Source organism: Cotesia typhae, unplaced genomic scaffold (genome assembly GCF_013202065.1).
Source record: "Cotesia typhae breed Kobodo isofemale line unplaced genomic scaffold, CoteBio_Ctyphae contig_17, whole genome shotgun sequence".
NCBI classification, from domain to species: Eukaryota; Metazoa; Arthropoda; class Insecta; order Hymenoptera; family Braconidae; genus Cotesia; species Cotesia typhae.
Window position 1 is genome coordinate 159,774 of NW_027423724.1, and position 16,046 is coordinate 175,819.

Genomic DNA, 16,046 nt, shown 5'->3' on the forward strand with positions numbered 1-16,046 from the left:
AATTTTTTTCATCGACTTATAAAATTCATAATAAAAACGAATATTTTCCTTAAAATAGCCAAACTTCAACTATGAATATCTTTTAATCGGTTGAGTTTTTGAAAAAGTCATAAGAGACCTTTTTTGTAAAGCATTCAATTTCTCACAAAATCTATGCCACGGAATATTTTTCCAAGCAGTTGGAAGCGAGATATAAATTTTTTTATCTGATTATTCGAAAAAATTAGAAACCCGCAAAGCGGAGGACCTTCCCGTTATAATTAAGAGCTTATACTTGGAGAGAATTCTTTTTAGGTGTCTACGAACCTATTTTTCAGAGTATAAAATCAAAAATAAATTATTCGATTTTTTTGACCCACCCTAATCCATATATTTAATCTAACATTGCGTGAGTTGTAGTTTTCAATATTTATTGATTAAAAAATCATTCACAAAGTTGAAACAGTATGCATGGAATTTTTTTTTTGTGACAAAATATCGAATATGTAAGATATGTTGATACACACAATCATTTTATGCCAAGTAATTTAATTAGTCTCTTCAAAAAATACCTCATCTATTTTACATTGCTATATTTTTATGGTTTATCATTTTTCAGTAGAAGAAGCTACGAAAAAAAAAAAATCAAAATAATAGTTGATCTTGTGTGTGATTGCTGGAACTTCTCGTTATATTTGAGCTCAAATCGCTTAATAAATTTTCTGCATAGCTTCGAGTTATTGAGTATAAATATAAAATCTGTAGATGGAACATATTACACCAACTTTATCACTTTTGAACCTGACTCCTTTTGATTTCGCTGAAAATTTTTTTGATCGTTATGAGCTCGTCCCAGTGTTGCCAATATTAGGCCAATTATTTATTTTTAGGGTAATTCAACGTTGAATGGGTAAATTAGCTAGTAATTGGACTCAGGCGGGTAATGGTTTTTTTTAAAAATAATATTTTATTTTTAAGCATTGAATCAATATTTTTTATATATATTTCAAGTTCATATTTTCACACTTGTCCCCATAAATTGAACTTGCGCATTACCGGAACATAAAGAGTGATTCACAAGGTCAATTGACCAATCAATTTACACCTTATATACAACGATATTTTACACGGTTACATCTGGAAATTCATTAAAATGTTACTATGGTACATTTGGGTATCCGTTATTACCCAAGTTGATTTTTTTTTCGCTGCCGCCCCTTAGATTTTTTGTTTTTGACCTAAAAAAAAAAATATTAGACATAAATAAGCTCTCAATTATTAAATTAAACCGTGCCCAAATCGAATTACATTTCCCACATAAATAACATAGGAATTTGGAATTCATTTTTTTCCTTCGAAAAAAATGCCACTACGACAATGATGGATGCAATACTTGTGGAAAATTGAATGCTTCAAAAAAAAATCTTATATAATTTTTCGATAAAATCAGTCCTTCAAAATCTATTTGGCGTTCAAGTTGTGTTTATGGTTATTATCATAGTTTTCCAGTCTTGCTATGAAGTCTAATGTGTCTTAGACATTTATTTCATCTATTAATGTTTCAAAAATTTTATTAAGAAGATTAAGAGTTACAGTAAAGTTAACAATTCAATGGATCGAATACATTCTTAATAACATTGCCGCTTATTTCTATTTTTTTCGGTCTCTATTCACATTTCTTTGTTAAATAATTTTTAGTCACATTATTAGAGTACCGACAAAATTAAATTTTACAAACCAGGTGTATTCCACCATGCACGATAGATGTCAAATGTAACTTATTCGCTGAAAATACTTATCCGAACAAAAACAGTTTCACTGTAAGAAATTGCGCCAAGTCCACGTTCATAAAACTCATCTCAATAACATTTGCACTTTACAAAAAAAATAAGTCTCGTTACAATAATTTTCATTCTCTACAAAAAAAAGTTAAATACAAAAAAATACCAAGAAACCGTCATAATGTTGAGAAAATTGAAAAAAAATTTGTTGAAAATTTAAAAATTAAAAAAAAAATTTTTTATCGTACTTGGCGCGCGTCATTGAGTACCCCAAATTTTTTCGGAAGAATTTCAACCCGAGAAAAAACGATTTCGCTTGAATCTATGTAGTGTAATGATGTAAAATTATATACATCATGTATATGGGGTATTCCATGCCAAATCGACCACTTTTGACCCCGACCCTTTTCGATTTGGCCGAAAGTTTTCCATCCTTTTCTACCCTATAAAAAACGGTTCTCAGAATTTTTTTGAATTTTTTTACCTAACTCCAAAAAGTTATGAATTTTTCAAAAAAATGGCTTTTTTATTTTCAAATAGCCATAACTTTTTCAAAACTAAACATTTAGGTACCTTTTTTTTTTTTAAATTTTTGTTTTTAGATGTACTTTCCGATAAAAAATATTAAAAAATTTTTGTAAGTCAATACATATGGAATTTTTCAGTTTTTTGACAAAAATCAATGATTTTTCGAAGTTCGACATTTTTTTTTTTTTATTTTTTTTTTCTAAAATAAACTTTAATCAATTCCACAGTTATCCCTGTAGAACCCAGATTGGGCCGATTTCTCTTTCTATTTTTTTTATTCAATTGAAATAATATTGTTAAATTTTCAAAAATGGAAAAAAAATTTTTTTTCATAAATTTTATTTATATAATGAGATAAATACAATTCAACGATTTTACGGCATTATATTCACAATTTAGAGGCTTCATCGATGACTGTATTTAGTAAGATTCAAATTTTAATATATCAATTAGATCGATAAACTAGGGATAACAATTATCGACTTACCTATAGCCAGTAAACTAGATGCTATAAGCTAGTATGTTTTGATTAAAAGTGCGGCTTTTTCATTTTGAGATCTAAAACATAACCTATAAATCTTTTGTGCAATCTAGTGTTTTATAAAAGATTGTCATTACATTTGTTGTATAAATAAATAATTTCTCTAGTTTATAAGCGCTTTTTTAATTTGTCTTTATGGCGTCAAAAAGGTATTTGATCGGTGTTGTAATCCTTTTGAGTTGGAATCTCATTTTAAAAAAATTGGTTTACGTCCGGCGACTGATATTATGAAAGTAACGTTAGGATTAGATGATAATTATTTATTATGCAGTTCATGTCGAAAAAAAGCTTCAGAGTTAGTGAAGCAACAAACAAATGCTCGTAATGATCCTAGTGCTGATGTAAGTGACCGTGAAGACAACTATAGTGACAATAATGACAACAATGATCAGGCTGATAATGATAGTAATACAACTGCCATGGATCTCCCATTATCCTTATCATTCCGTAAGTTTTTTTAATTATTTATACGTTACTTGAATACATTTCTAGTAGCTATATGTTTCACTATTATTTTTAAGGTTCCATGTCATTTGATAGCGAACCCAAAGCATCACAATCAAGCTCAGGATCCCAAGTTAGCGCTGCAACTCAATTACCCGTAATAAACCATGCATTAGAATTGTTAAATCAATCACCGATTCCATCGAAGAAATTGAATGATAATCAATTTTTGAACAATAAAATAAATCGGGTATCCGACAGCTTGAAAAAGTTTTGCTTTCTTCTTCAGAAGAATTAATAATTAATAATTATAAATGCGTGAATTTTAAGTTTACTAAATTACTGTTATTTTAGATGCAAATATTTATTCTTTGACAAGGAACACAGAAAAGCCCATTAAACACTACAGCGATTACTTGAGCATGATTATATGTGAAAATCCATCTTTTCAGTGTTATTTAGGTGGATGTAAAAACTGTCCTGGGGTCGATGAGTTGAGTAAAATTTTACTAAAATGTTTTGAGGACCGGGAAATCGAGAATATTACATATAAATATTGGATATCAAAACCGAGAAGTAGTTTAGAAACTATTATTAAGCCTACAGAAGAATTTGTGGAAAAATTTTGTAGTGAGTTAGAAATTCTTCTACCTCATTCGTTCATTGCTAAGGAGCAAGCCCAATTCTTGAAGACATTGAAAGAAACATTGAAACCAAACGAATACGTTATTATTTGTGATTTTGCAGAAAATTATGCCTTCGTAGTACAAAATGCGGCAGCTGGTTTTCACTGGAATAATAATCAGGCAACAGTTTTTCCAGTCGTTATTTATTATACAGTAAATAACAAACTTGAACACAAAAGTTTAGTAATTATCTCAGATTCTAACAAACATGATGCCGTTGCTGTTCATGTTTTCATCGAAATAATAACTGATTACGTGAAAAGTCTTCCTGAACGTTGTAACAAGATTTATTATTTTTCTGATGGAGCTCCTCAACAATTTAAAAACTTTAAAAACTTTGTAAATTTATATTACCACGAAGATGATTTTGATATTCCTGCTGAATGGCATTTTTTTGCGACTGCCCATGGGAAAGGTCCGTGTGATGGAATCGGTGGTATTCTCAAACGACTTGCAGCGAGAGCAAGTCTCCAACTCGCGGTAGACAAACAAATAACGACACCAGAAAAACTTTTTGAATGGACTTCTGCACCGGATAACTTGCCGAATATTATAGTGAAGTTTTCCCCAGAAGAAGATTATGACACAGCAGTAAATGATTTAAATGATCGATTTTTGAAAACGAAACCGATTACAGGAACTCAACAACTACATTGTATAATTCCGGACAAAAATGGTTGTTTACTAGTTAAAAACTTTTCGAATTCGAATGAACACAGAATTTGTAAAATATTTAAACGACAGAGAGAAAAGTAATTAATTTTAGCTGCATCAATTATTGATCTTACTAATTACAGTCATCGATGAAGCCTCTAAATTGTGAATGTAATGCCGTAAAATCGTTGAATTGTATTTATCTCATTATATAAATAAAATTTATGAAAAAAAATTTTTTTTCCATTTTTGAAAATTTAACAATATTATTTCAATTGAATAAAAAAAATAGAAAGAGAAATCGGCCCAATCTGGGTTCTACAGGGATAACTGTGGAATTGATTAAAGTTTATTTTAGAAAAAAAAAATTAAAAAAAAAAATGTCGAACTTCGAAAAATCATTGATTTTTGTCAAAAAACTGAAAAATTCCATATGTATTGACTTACAAAAATTTTTTAATATTTTTTATCGGAAAGTACATCTAAAAACAAAAATTTAAAAAAAAAAAAGGTACCTAAATGTTTAGTTTTGAAAAAGTTATGGCTATTTGAAAATAAAAAAACCATTTTTTTGAAAAATTCATAACTTTTTTGGAGTTAGGTAAAAAAATAAAAAAATTCTGAGAACCGTTTTTTATAGGGTAGAAAAGGATGGAAAACTTTCGGCCAAATCGAAAAGGGTCGGGGTCAAAAGTGGTCGATTTGGCATGGAATACCCCATATATATATATATATATATATATATATATATATATATATATATATATATATATATATATATATATATATATATATATATATATATCTTATTAGCTCCAATTATATAATATATGATTTCATACATTATTATGTTTATAGATTCACATCAGTGAAGTATACTCAACTAATTAAAAACACTGGTTACTGGATTAATATCAGTTTCAGTGAAAAAATCCGTTTCAAAAATTTTTTTTCAGATTTTGAGTGAAAATAACTGTCAATATGGTGGTCTGGTGAAGATATCTGAAATTACATAAAATTTTTTAATTCAATTTTTTTCAGTTCCGTCATTAAGCTTTCATGAAGAAACTTGATAGTACTTCGTTTAATTGTAATTAACACATTTTGATTGGCAATCACACCGCATTTTCTCAATTTAGTCGGCCATATATTTTATTTTTTAGTCAACTAAATTTTCGCAGTGACTCCAATACAGAGTCAACGTATGCAGGCGTATTCACTTGTAAGCAGATTGCATAACCGAACACGAAAGGGCGTTTTATTGAAATCATAAACGATGTGCGGAGAATTTAAAAATTTCAAATAAAATACGTATGCCATGTTGATTTTACCTAACTTTTGTTAAACGTATCATGAAATAATATTTCATTAATTACATTTATGCATTTTATAGGTTGACTTACTTATAAATATTGAAACATTAAAAGGATGTTCATGTATCCTGAAAAAATTTGGGGTACTCAATGACGCGCGCAAAGTACGATAGAAAAATTTTTTCGTAATTTTTAAATTTTCAACAAAATTTTTTTCAATTTTTTCAACATTATGACGGTTTCTTGGTATTTTTTTGTAGAGAATGAAAATTATTGTAACGAGACTTATTTTTTTTGTAAAGTGTAAATGTTATTGAGATGAGTTTTATGAACGTGGACTTGGCGCAATTTTTGATAGTGAAACTGTTTTTGTTCGGATTTCATATCTTTTTGTTAAGTGTAATTTTTTGCTCGTCTCTTAATACATTCTTAATGTTAAAATTGAACTTTTCCCGCGCAAAATTAGAAATATGTAAATAAATTAATTAATGCAGGTAAAGCTATTGTCATATAAAAGGTTATTTGTTCGTTAATTTTGAAAATCAAATCCTAACAAAAAAAATTAAAATTCTGTTTCTCTCATAGTACCCAGTAGCATTAAAAAACTTAACGTGATTGACTCGTGTAAACTCCTCGGTTTAAATCAATTAACTAGCTTATCAATGAGGATTTAAAATTTTTTATGTATATATAATTAAAGTTTAACATTTTTTTGAATTAAAAAAGTTGTTAATCTAGATTTAATAATCTAATACACATTAATTTAACAATAACAATAATTATTTTGGTAATGATAAACAATGGAAATGATACTTTTAACATTAATTTATCATTACCGATATAATAAATTTTATTTTTATAACGATTATTATTGTTATTGTTACTATGACATTATTGTTAATAAAGGGGACAATGCATCATACGCATAATTGTAATACCTATGGCCTAAAAATTTCAATTATTTGAAACCCGCTTGATTGAATAACAATGCCACCTATAGGCAACGACTACAAAGTCGTAGAATGTGTACACTATCCAATGAGAATTGCTTAAATCTTGAACTGCTAGCCTGCAGGAAGAAAGTGAAACTCAAACAATCTTTAGCCTGTTGTGTATTTAGTCCAGTTAATAAATGAAATTCGATAGAAAGAATAGGTTTGAAAACCATACACATATAAAGTTGTTTGATAGTTAGTTCTAGAAATTTTGTATTTATAAAGTAATTTCACATTCTTAATTTCAAAATTAAATTTTTCCTGCGCAAAATTGAAAATTCATAAATGAATAAATTAATGCAGGCAAAGCTATTCTAATATGATAGGTTGTTTATATGTTAATTTTGATAATCAAATTCTAATAAAAAAATTGAAATTCTGTTTCTCTCATAGTAGCTCGTAGCATTAAAAAACTTAACGTGACTGATCCGCGTAAACTCCGCGGTTAAAAGCGATTAACTATCTTATTAATAGGGATTTTACATTTTTATTTATATACAGTAAAAATTTCAACATTTTTTTGAATTAAAAAAGTTGTTGATTCAGATTTAATACTCGAATACACATTAATTTAATAATAACAATAATTTATTCAGTAATAATAATGATAATGATATTTTTAACATCAATTTTGTATTACCGATATAATTAATTTCAGTCTAATAATTTTTATTATTAGTGTTATTGTTATTATGACATTGTTGTAAGTAAATGACACAATACACCATGCTCATAATTGTAAGACTTTTCACCTAAAGATTACAATTATTTGAAACCCACTTGATTGGACAACAATGCCACCTATCTGCAACGACCACAAAATCATAGAATGGTACACTATCCAATGGGAATAACCTCTGTTTATGATTGTTCATGTACAAAAAACCTTTGTTCTAACTTCAAATTGTTTATTTCTTCCCGGGAAAAAATGATCAGACCTGATCAGACATGAACAGGCATGAGTCTTCAGCCCTGATCAGACATGAAAAATGACCATGCCTGATCAGGCATGAATTGACCTGATCAGGCCTGATCAGACATGGTCAGGTCTGAAAACCCATTACTATTTTTAATTAATTATTTTGCTTAATTTTATGGTTGTAGTACTTGATAGAGTCGTACGCAATTCTCTATAATAAAATAAAATAAAAAAAAAAAATAATTACATATTATTGTAAGGATGTAACACCAGCGGTCAACCATCCAACTACCAACCATGCTCAATGCTGTTTAACTCTGGTGTTATCCGTTTGCCTTGAATTTCCCGCCTGCTGTGCTGCTATATTAGATGTAACAATTCTATGAAGTACATAGAGTATCGAATAAGTTTATGATAAATATAATGTTAAAATTGGTTTTATAATATATTTTGATAGTCCTAATTTATTTATGTAACCGAATCTCATTATAATATCACATTTATTTAAATAATATAATAAGTAATGATTTTCATATTAGGCAGGAGCAGAGCAGACCATAACATCCCATAGAAAATGTAATAAATTTTTTATTTCAAAATTATTTAAATAAACGTAATGTTAAAAATAATTTTGCACTTTTTTGATGACCAAAAATTTTTTTCGTCAAAGAAAAAATTTTTATCATATCTCTGACTATAGTCAGAGAGGAACAGTCATAAACAGGCATGGTCAGACATGAATAGACATGAACAGGTATGAACAGGCCTGAGCGTATTTAACACTTCAGACATGAACAGGCATGGACAGGTCTGATCAGGCATGGAGAGGTCTGATCAGGCATGGACAGGCCTGAACGTATTTAACACTTTAGACATGAACAGACATGAGCAGGCATGGATAGGTCTGGTCAGGCATGGACAGGCCTGATCAGGCCTGAGCGTATTTAGTACTCCAGATATGAGCAGGCATGAACAGAACTGATCAGGCATGATCATGTATAACTTCAGGCCTGGTCATACATGAACAGGCATGATCAGGTCTAATTTCAGGCCTGATCATACATGAACAGGCATGGTCAGGTCTGATCATTTTTTCCCGGGTTGTCTAATTAACATTTTTAATTAGCTGAATATTTGTATTCTAAATATTTGCACTGCGCATGCGTCAACTTTACGTTTAGACTGTCAGCGCGGACTTTTGAAAATTATATTGACCAGCACAGTGATTAGAGTAAGTGTATTTTTCTTGTAATTTCAATTATAGAGGTCACAGGAACAAAGGGCAACGTGTAGTTTTTAATAATTTTATAATAAGTTTTATTTTAATAAAGTATTGAAATTTTTTGTTATTTGTTTTGGATTTCTTTTTTTTTTTTTTTTTTTTTTTTTAATAGTTCGTAGTATTCATGAAAATAGAATTGATGAAAATAAAAAAAAAATATATACATGCATTGATTAACAATTCTCTCGATATTTTTTAAGAAATTTAAGATGAAATGAATATTTATTAGTTATTTATTTATTTACTTAATGATATTGATATTGGCTGACGTCTAACTATTTTTTTTTTAATTATTTAAATTAATTAAATAATAATTCCTAAAAAATTATGATTTGACTCGCGATTGGTTTACCGCAAGTATATAAAAATTACGTATAAAATTAAATTTATATTTTATACCAAATAAATGAGTTACTCAAATAAATTGTGCATAAAACGTTTAGTTCACAATTTATAAAATGCAAGACTAAAGATAGATGTTGCATTAAGTAAAAACCAATGAGGTTTAAATTTAATTTTAATTTATTTGAAGTACAAACAAAAAAATACGACTGTGCGCTACAAGTGTTTGAGAATAACTAACTTAGAGAAAATACATAAATTATTAAGAGTTGAGTAAGAACTAGGCGTTACAATTACAAGCAGGAAAAATTAGGAGTAGGAATATTTGGTGACAAATAGTCGACCAGGAAATAATTTGGAGGCGGGATAATTGCAAGCTATGCAGTTTGGAAAAATAAGCAGGAAAGGGAATACGGGTACTAAGATTTTACCTGGATGGGCGATAGGTTTACAAAATATTTCTAAACTTAGTGAGCAATAAAAAGATTAAAAAATACAAAATTTCCCAAAAGTAAAATAAACCCAGAGTAATAAAACCCAAATATTAAGTTTATGAGTATAAGCAGCTAAAAAAAAACTATTTAAGAAATATCCCAAAAAATTACCATTAAAAATTCATTTTCTACTCTAGAGCTAGGAAAAAACTGAAATATAAAAAAAGTAACAAATTGCCTAGATTGCTATCGCAGTACATAGGCTGGGAAATTTTACTCATAAATAAAATTGAACAAATAAATGAACCTTTTTCTAGGTAACATAATTAAAAGTATTTAACAAAAACTACGGATTTAAATTCCAGATTTTAAAAACTAAAATATATTATTTTTCAAAAGGCGCAGCAATTTTCGGCTATGACAAAATATAAATTATTTAAATTAATTTATAATGTTATATTAATATAAGTGTACGACGGAACATGCCGCCCCCCTTGAACCATCTAGTTCAAGCAGATTGGGTGAAGTCGTCATCCTCTTCATCGATGGGAAGTGGACAAAGCTTTTTGACGCAACGATCGTATGTGCCCGTTTTAGTCCTAAGGGTGACCACTCGGACAATTCCATCCTTTCCGGGGTGAACTGCAATAATTCTTTCCAATGCCCATTTGAGAGGAGGTAAATTTTCTTCTGCGATAAGCACTAAGTCGCCAATCTTATGAGATGTTGATTGCTGTTGAGTTCCAGAGAATTTCATCAGCTGATGCAGGTACTCCTTGTGCCAGCGTTTCCAAAAATGCTGTTTGAGCTGCTGAGCATGTTGCCACGCTGACAACCGATTCACTTGTGTATCTGTGAAATCTACCTGTGGAAATGACGTCAAAGCGCTGCCTATGAGGAAATGGGCAGGAGTTAAAGGTAGTAGGTCGTGAGGATCAGAAGACATCGGAGAAATAGATCTAGCATTTAATATTGCCTCTATTTCAATTATGTATGTTTCTAATTGTTCGAAAGTGAGCAACGTATCACCCACTGTCCGAATCAAATGATGTTTAAATGATTTAACTGCGGCCTCCCAAATCCCTCCAAATTGAAGAGACCTGGGTGGGATAAAATACCATTCAATCGTCTCCTCATGACAAAAATGTTCTATTGTTTTTTGGTGTGATTTAGAATTAAATAATTCATATAATTCATTGAGCTCATTTTTTGCTCCAACAAAATTTGTACCATTATCGGAATGGATTTCGACTGCTTTTCCCCTTCTTGAAAAGAGGTGTTTTAAACTAGCCAGGAAGGCTTCAGTGGTAAGGTCGCTGACGAGCTCTAAATGAACAGCCTTGGTGCACATGCATATGTATACTGCAACGTAAGTCTTTATACGAGCGCGATTACGATGACGTTACTAGTTAAACAGGGGGTGCATATACAGTCGGTAAAACAGATTTGTGAGTTCATGTCAGTGCTACACTGGGATCTACATTGCCGGCTGTAGGTTCGTGATAAGTATCGTCTGTGGATATGGGCGACCTGTTTTTACCGACAGTATGTGTTACCGGCGGTAGATATGTATGTCATTTTGAGGTTATGGATGATGTTTTTATCGAGGTTATAGGTGGCGCTGGTGGGGAATTCTGCCGCCATCTTACTATCCGCCATTTTAAAAAATTTATCAGCTATTTTCCTACCATTTTGAATCCGCCATCTGGTGGCTGCTATCCGCCATTTTGGTGGCTGCTATCTGAAATCTGCCATTTTGAATCTGATTTCCACCATTTTTATATCGAGCCGTCATTTTAAGTATAATATCCGCCATTTTGAGTCTGATTTCCGCCATTTCAAATTTTGATTCTGATTTCCTGCATTTTTGTTAAAAAATGCACCTGTGATCTCAGCATCAATAATAGTTGCTTAGATCACAGGTGCATTTCATTGTTTATATTCTGAAAAGATTAATATATTCAAACTGTACGTATGAGGAGTACATGCGAGAAGATACGCCATCTGTCGAAATTTCTGTCTACTTCTAAACAGGTCTGAACCTGTTCAAGGTCACGGTAACTGCGTAGTTCTCTTTGCTTTATTCCTAACTGCGTAGTAGATGCGCAGTAGATGACTCATTCTGTTCTAGAATTTTCTAACTGCGTAGTAGATGACGTCATCATACAGGTCTGAGCCTGTTCAAGGTTGCGTAACTGCGCCGTTTTCTTTGTTCTATTTCTAACTGCGTAGCAGATGACGTCATCAAACCGTTTTTGAGGTAAAGGAGTGGGGGGTAACTGCGTAGTATCCTCTGGCTATAAAAGCAGCGCGCTCAAGCCGTACTTCACAAAAACGAAGTACATCTCTCGTGATTAAACAGTATTCAGTGTTATAAAATATAGTGAAGTTCAATGTTGTGAAGTACGCGAGTATAGTCCAGTGTACAAAAACTATTGTGTAGTGTACATCATCTATAAACAGTGACATAACCTTTAAAAGTGTACATAACCTATAAACAGTGTATATAACCTATAAACAGTGTATATTCTCGTGTAAATTCAGTGTGTATATAACCGACAAACAGTGTATATAACCTATAAACTGTGTACATAACCTATAAACTGTGTACATAACCTATAAACTGTGTACATAACCTACAAAATTGTGTAAATAGACAATAGTGAAGTACGTGTCTTTCAACGATGGCTCAACCTAACCTCATTGAGGCTTTAAAAAACTTGGTAGATACTGTTGTAACCTCATATGTTGATCTGTTGGGAGCACAGCTTATTGATGATGAACATCGTCAAAGGTGTTCACGAGTGTATGATGAGACCATTGAGTACTTCAACACAATATTATTGGATTCTGGAACATCAATCCAAGTGAGGCGAAGTGTTCAAGCACACATCAACCAACTTAACTGGTTTGCCGATCAGTTCACCAGACTCGGTAACCAAGTAGTCGGTGGAGATCTCAACCAAGGAGTCAAATGGCGGGACTTGGAAAACGCTTTCGCTGGTAACATCCAGACTGGATGTGTTGTCAACCAACATCACAAAGATCCAGCATCATTTCTCCAAGCCTCACGGGATATCATCATCAACAAGGTACAGAGTGTCTTGAGAGATCTGGCGGGGTTGAAAGTGAATGTTGAACTCTTTTGCACATTCCGGAAACAAGAAGATGTAGAAGAGCGAAAGTCTTTTATCACCAAAAGTCGTGAAATTCTCCCTGCTACATCTCTCCAGGATTGGTACAGTGAACATGTATACGACAAATTACTTCAAAGAATTGAAGAATTTGAACATGAGGGTTCCGGATGGAGTCTGCTTGGACCGAACAGCTTGATGGTGACCATGTCAAGATTCGCACCAACCCAAGTTGGAAACTCCACCTTCGTCAAATTACCGAGGGATATTATCAGGAAGAGTGCGGTTACCAACATCCAAAACAATGACGAGTTCTGCTTCCTGTGGTGTGTCAACGCTGCCTTGCATCCACCAGTATCGGTTCCAGAAAGCCCTACAAGATATTGCCACTTCAGCGTCAGATTGAACTATGAAGGTATTCAATTTCCAATTAAACTTAATGATGTACCAAAATTTGAAAAAATGAATAACCTTAGCATTAACGTATATGGTATAGATTCTGAATTCACGGGTAAAAAGTCTGAAAAAAGTACGATTATTCCATTATATTTAAGTAACTTCGAGTCAGAAACACCAACAATACATTTATTAATGATTAAAAAAAGTGTAAATTATACCAATAATTTAGATAATATTGAGTCTGTTTATCACTTTGCGTGGATACATAATCTATCCGGACTAATTAAAAGTCAAATAACTCTAGGAAGACATAAATTGTACTTTTGTGATCGTTGTTTGAATCATTTCAAATTAGAAAAATGTTATTTAGAACACCGAGCAGATTGTTTCAAATCTAATAAAGTTCGTATGGAGTTTCCTAGTGAAAAAAATAAAATTTAAAAATTTAAAGATTTCAAATCTAAAAATACTGTACCGTTTGTAGTTTACGCGGATCTAGAATGCACACTCGAACCCCCAGAAGATGATGAAAAGACAGTTCATAAACATATTCCTCACAGTATTGCTTACTATGTACATTGCAGCTATGATAACACCCTCTCCAAATTCGAATTGAACCGTTCTCCTGATTGCATCAACTGGTTTATTAAACAATTAGAGTCATTAGCTCTAGACTTTGAAAAAATTCTAAAGAATCCTATTAAAATGAAACCCTTAACCAAAGAGCAACAAGATAGACACAACCAGGCAACTGTGTGTCACATCTGTGAAAAGCCTATAACATCTCCTACAGCTAAAGTTTATGATCACCGTCACTTCACAGGTAATTATAGAAACGAAGCTCATGAATCATGTAACGTTAATTATCAAAAATCCACTATTATTCCAGTTGTCTTTCATAATTTATCTGGCTATGACTCGCACTTTATAATTAAATCCTTAGCTACAGTATTTGAGGGTGAAATAATATTATTACCAATCAATAAAGAGCGTTACATTTTGTAACAGGGTAAAATTACCCTTAATCGATAAGTCACCGAATATCGATAATTATTCGCCATAGCACTGGCGCGTCTCGATCTTCGGGCCTAAAGGGAGAATAGGAGGGGGTGAGTTTGGGTTAAAATAGGTGAGCCGTGCAGCGGAACAGGGAGAAGTAGTGTGACCGCCAGACTGAGTGCCACGCAAATCAAAAAGGACCGTTCCCGAGAGTAGTGACGAGACGAAGGAAGCCAACTACAACTAGGACTTCATCCTCAACGAGTGAGTTAGATCATCGTTTTGTTCGTCAAGGTGTCAATTATTGCTCTGTGGGAAGGAAGTGGACCGCGGTTTATCCAATACCCAGTTACTTCTCCTAATTATTTATCAATTGGATCGTTTAATCGACGATTATTAATAGATTAATAGTGAAACATTTGCTAGTTTTGGATTTAGTGATTTTCATGGGGGTTTATACCCGAGGATCACTCAATCGACCTTGCGGGGAAATTTTAATAACTAGAAATAATCAATTAATAAATTAACATCCGAAAATTTCGTTAATTTTATTGTTGTAATTTTTATAACAATTAACTTAGTAAAATTGATTAATTTTTGTCATTGAAAAAAAAAATCGACAAATTTTTATTCGTGGAATTTTGGTCAAGCGTCAGTTTTGTGTCGCAGTAAATTCCAATACCCAAGGTCAAGCAAAAACAGCTAGCGAATGTTCTAGCAATTGAAAATTGAATATTTCGAATTGTGTCAAATTTTTCATAATTGATAAAACTAGAAGAAAACTATTAATAATATTTTATATTAAGAATTGATTATTAAGAATATTTTATATTAAGAAAATTATTAAGAATTTTATATTAAGAGTTAAATATTGAGGATAATATAGATTGGAAAATTATTAAGTATATTATATTAGGAATTATTTATTGAGAATATTATACTATAAAATTATTCCGTCAAGTGTGAATTTAAAAATTTTGGGGATGAAGTCCGTGAAATAGTTAAATTAAAATTACTGAATTTAAAATTACTGAACTATCGACGTAGACATTAAGTCCAAGGAATCAGTTATTAAGTCAAAATTGTCACAGTAAAAACAGTTAGAATTAGTTAATAAACTTGTGTTAATAATTTTAAAGTGATTGTAAGATTTATATTGTGATTAATTTATTTAACAAAAGTTAATTCAAGGTATTAAGCCTCTCGTTCGAAATAATGACTTAAGAATTTTAAGCTGTTTTAATATTTTAATAGGATTGAAATTAACAATTGGAAATTGAGAATCAAAATAGTTAGTTAGAAATTGATTGTAAGTTGAAGGTTGTCGTTTTATTAATTTACTAATGATAGAATAATTTAATTTGAAAAATTTAATTGAAATTAATTACATTCGATTTTATTAAAATAAAATTTATCAAGTTAAAGTCAGTTCGTAGGGTGAGTGTGAGACAAGTGTGGGTTATGTGTGAGTTGCAGAGTATCTAGGTCTATGTTTCGTCGCTGGGCCGTTACTGCTGTAGCTGGTGTGGGTTATGAGAGTGTGCTGCAGTACATCTAGGTCTATGTTTCGTCGCTGGGCTGTTGTTCTGTAGTAAAGTGTGTATAAGCTGCAGGAG

The 16,046-nt window shown here is 31.3% G+C and overlaps 2 protein-coding genes across 2 annotated transcripts; one reads left to right on the top strand and one right to left on the bottom strand.

Moving 5' to 3' along the window:
- The first annotated feature begins 2,968 nt into the window (after positions 1-2,968).
- LOC141537823 (uncharacterized) lies at positions 2,969-3,648 on the top strand. The gene is made up of 3 exons (XM_074259002.1): positions 2,969-3,276; positions 3,351-3,523; positions 3,628-3,648. The coding sequence occupies exons 1-3, from the start codon at positions 3,057-3,059 to the stop codon at positions 3,646-3,648; spliced, it is 414 nt and encodes a 137-aa protein (XP_074115103.1). The 5' UTR covers positions 2,969-3,056.
- A 6,758-nt stretch (positions 3,649-10,406) lies between these two features.
- On the bottom strand, positions 10,407-11,249 carry LOC141537824 (uncharacterized). The gene has a single exon (XM_074259003.1). The coding sequence runs from the start codon at positions 11,247-11,249 to the stop codon at positions 10,407-10,409; it is 843 nt and encodes a 280-aa protein (XP_074115104.1).
- Between the last annotated feature and the right edge of the window lie 4,797 nt (positions 11,250-16,046).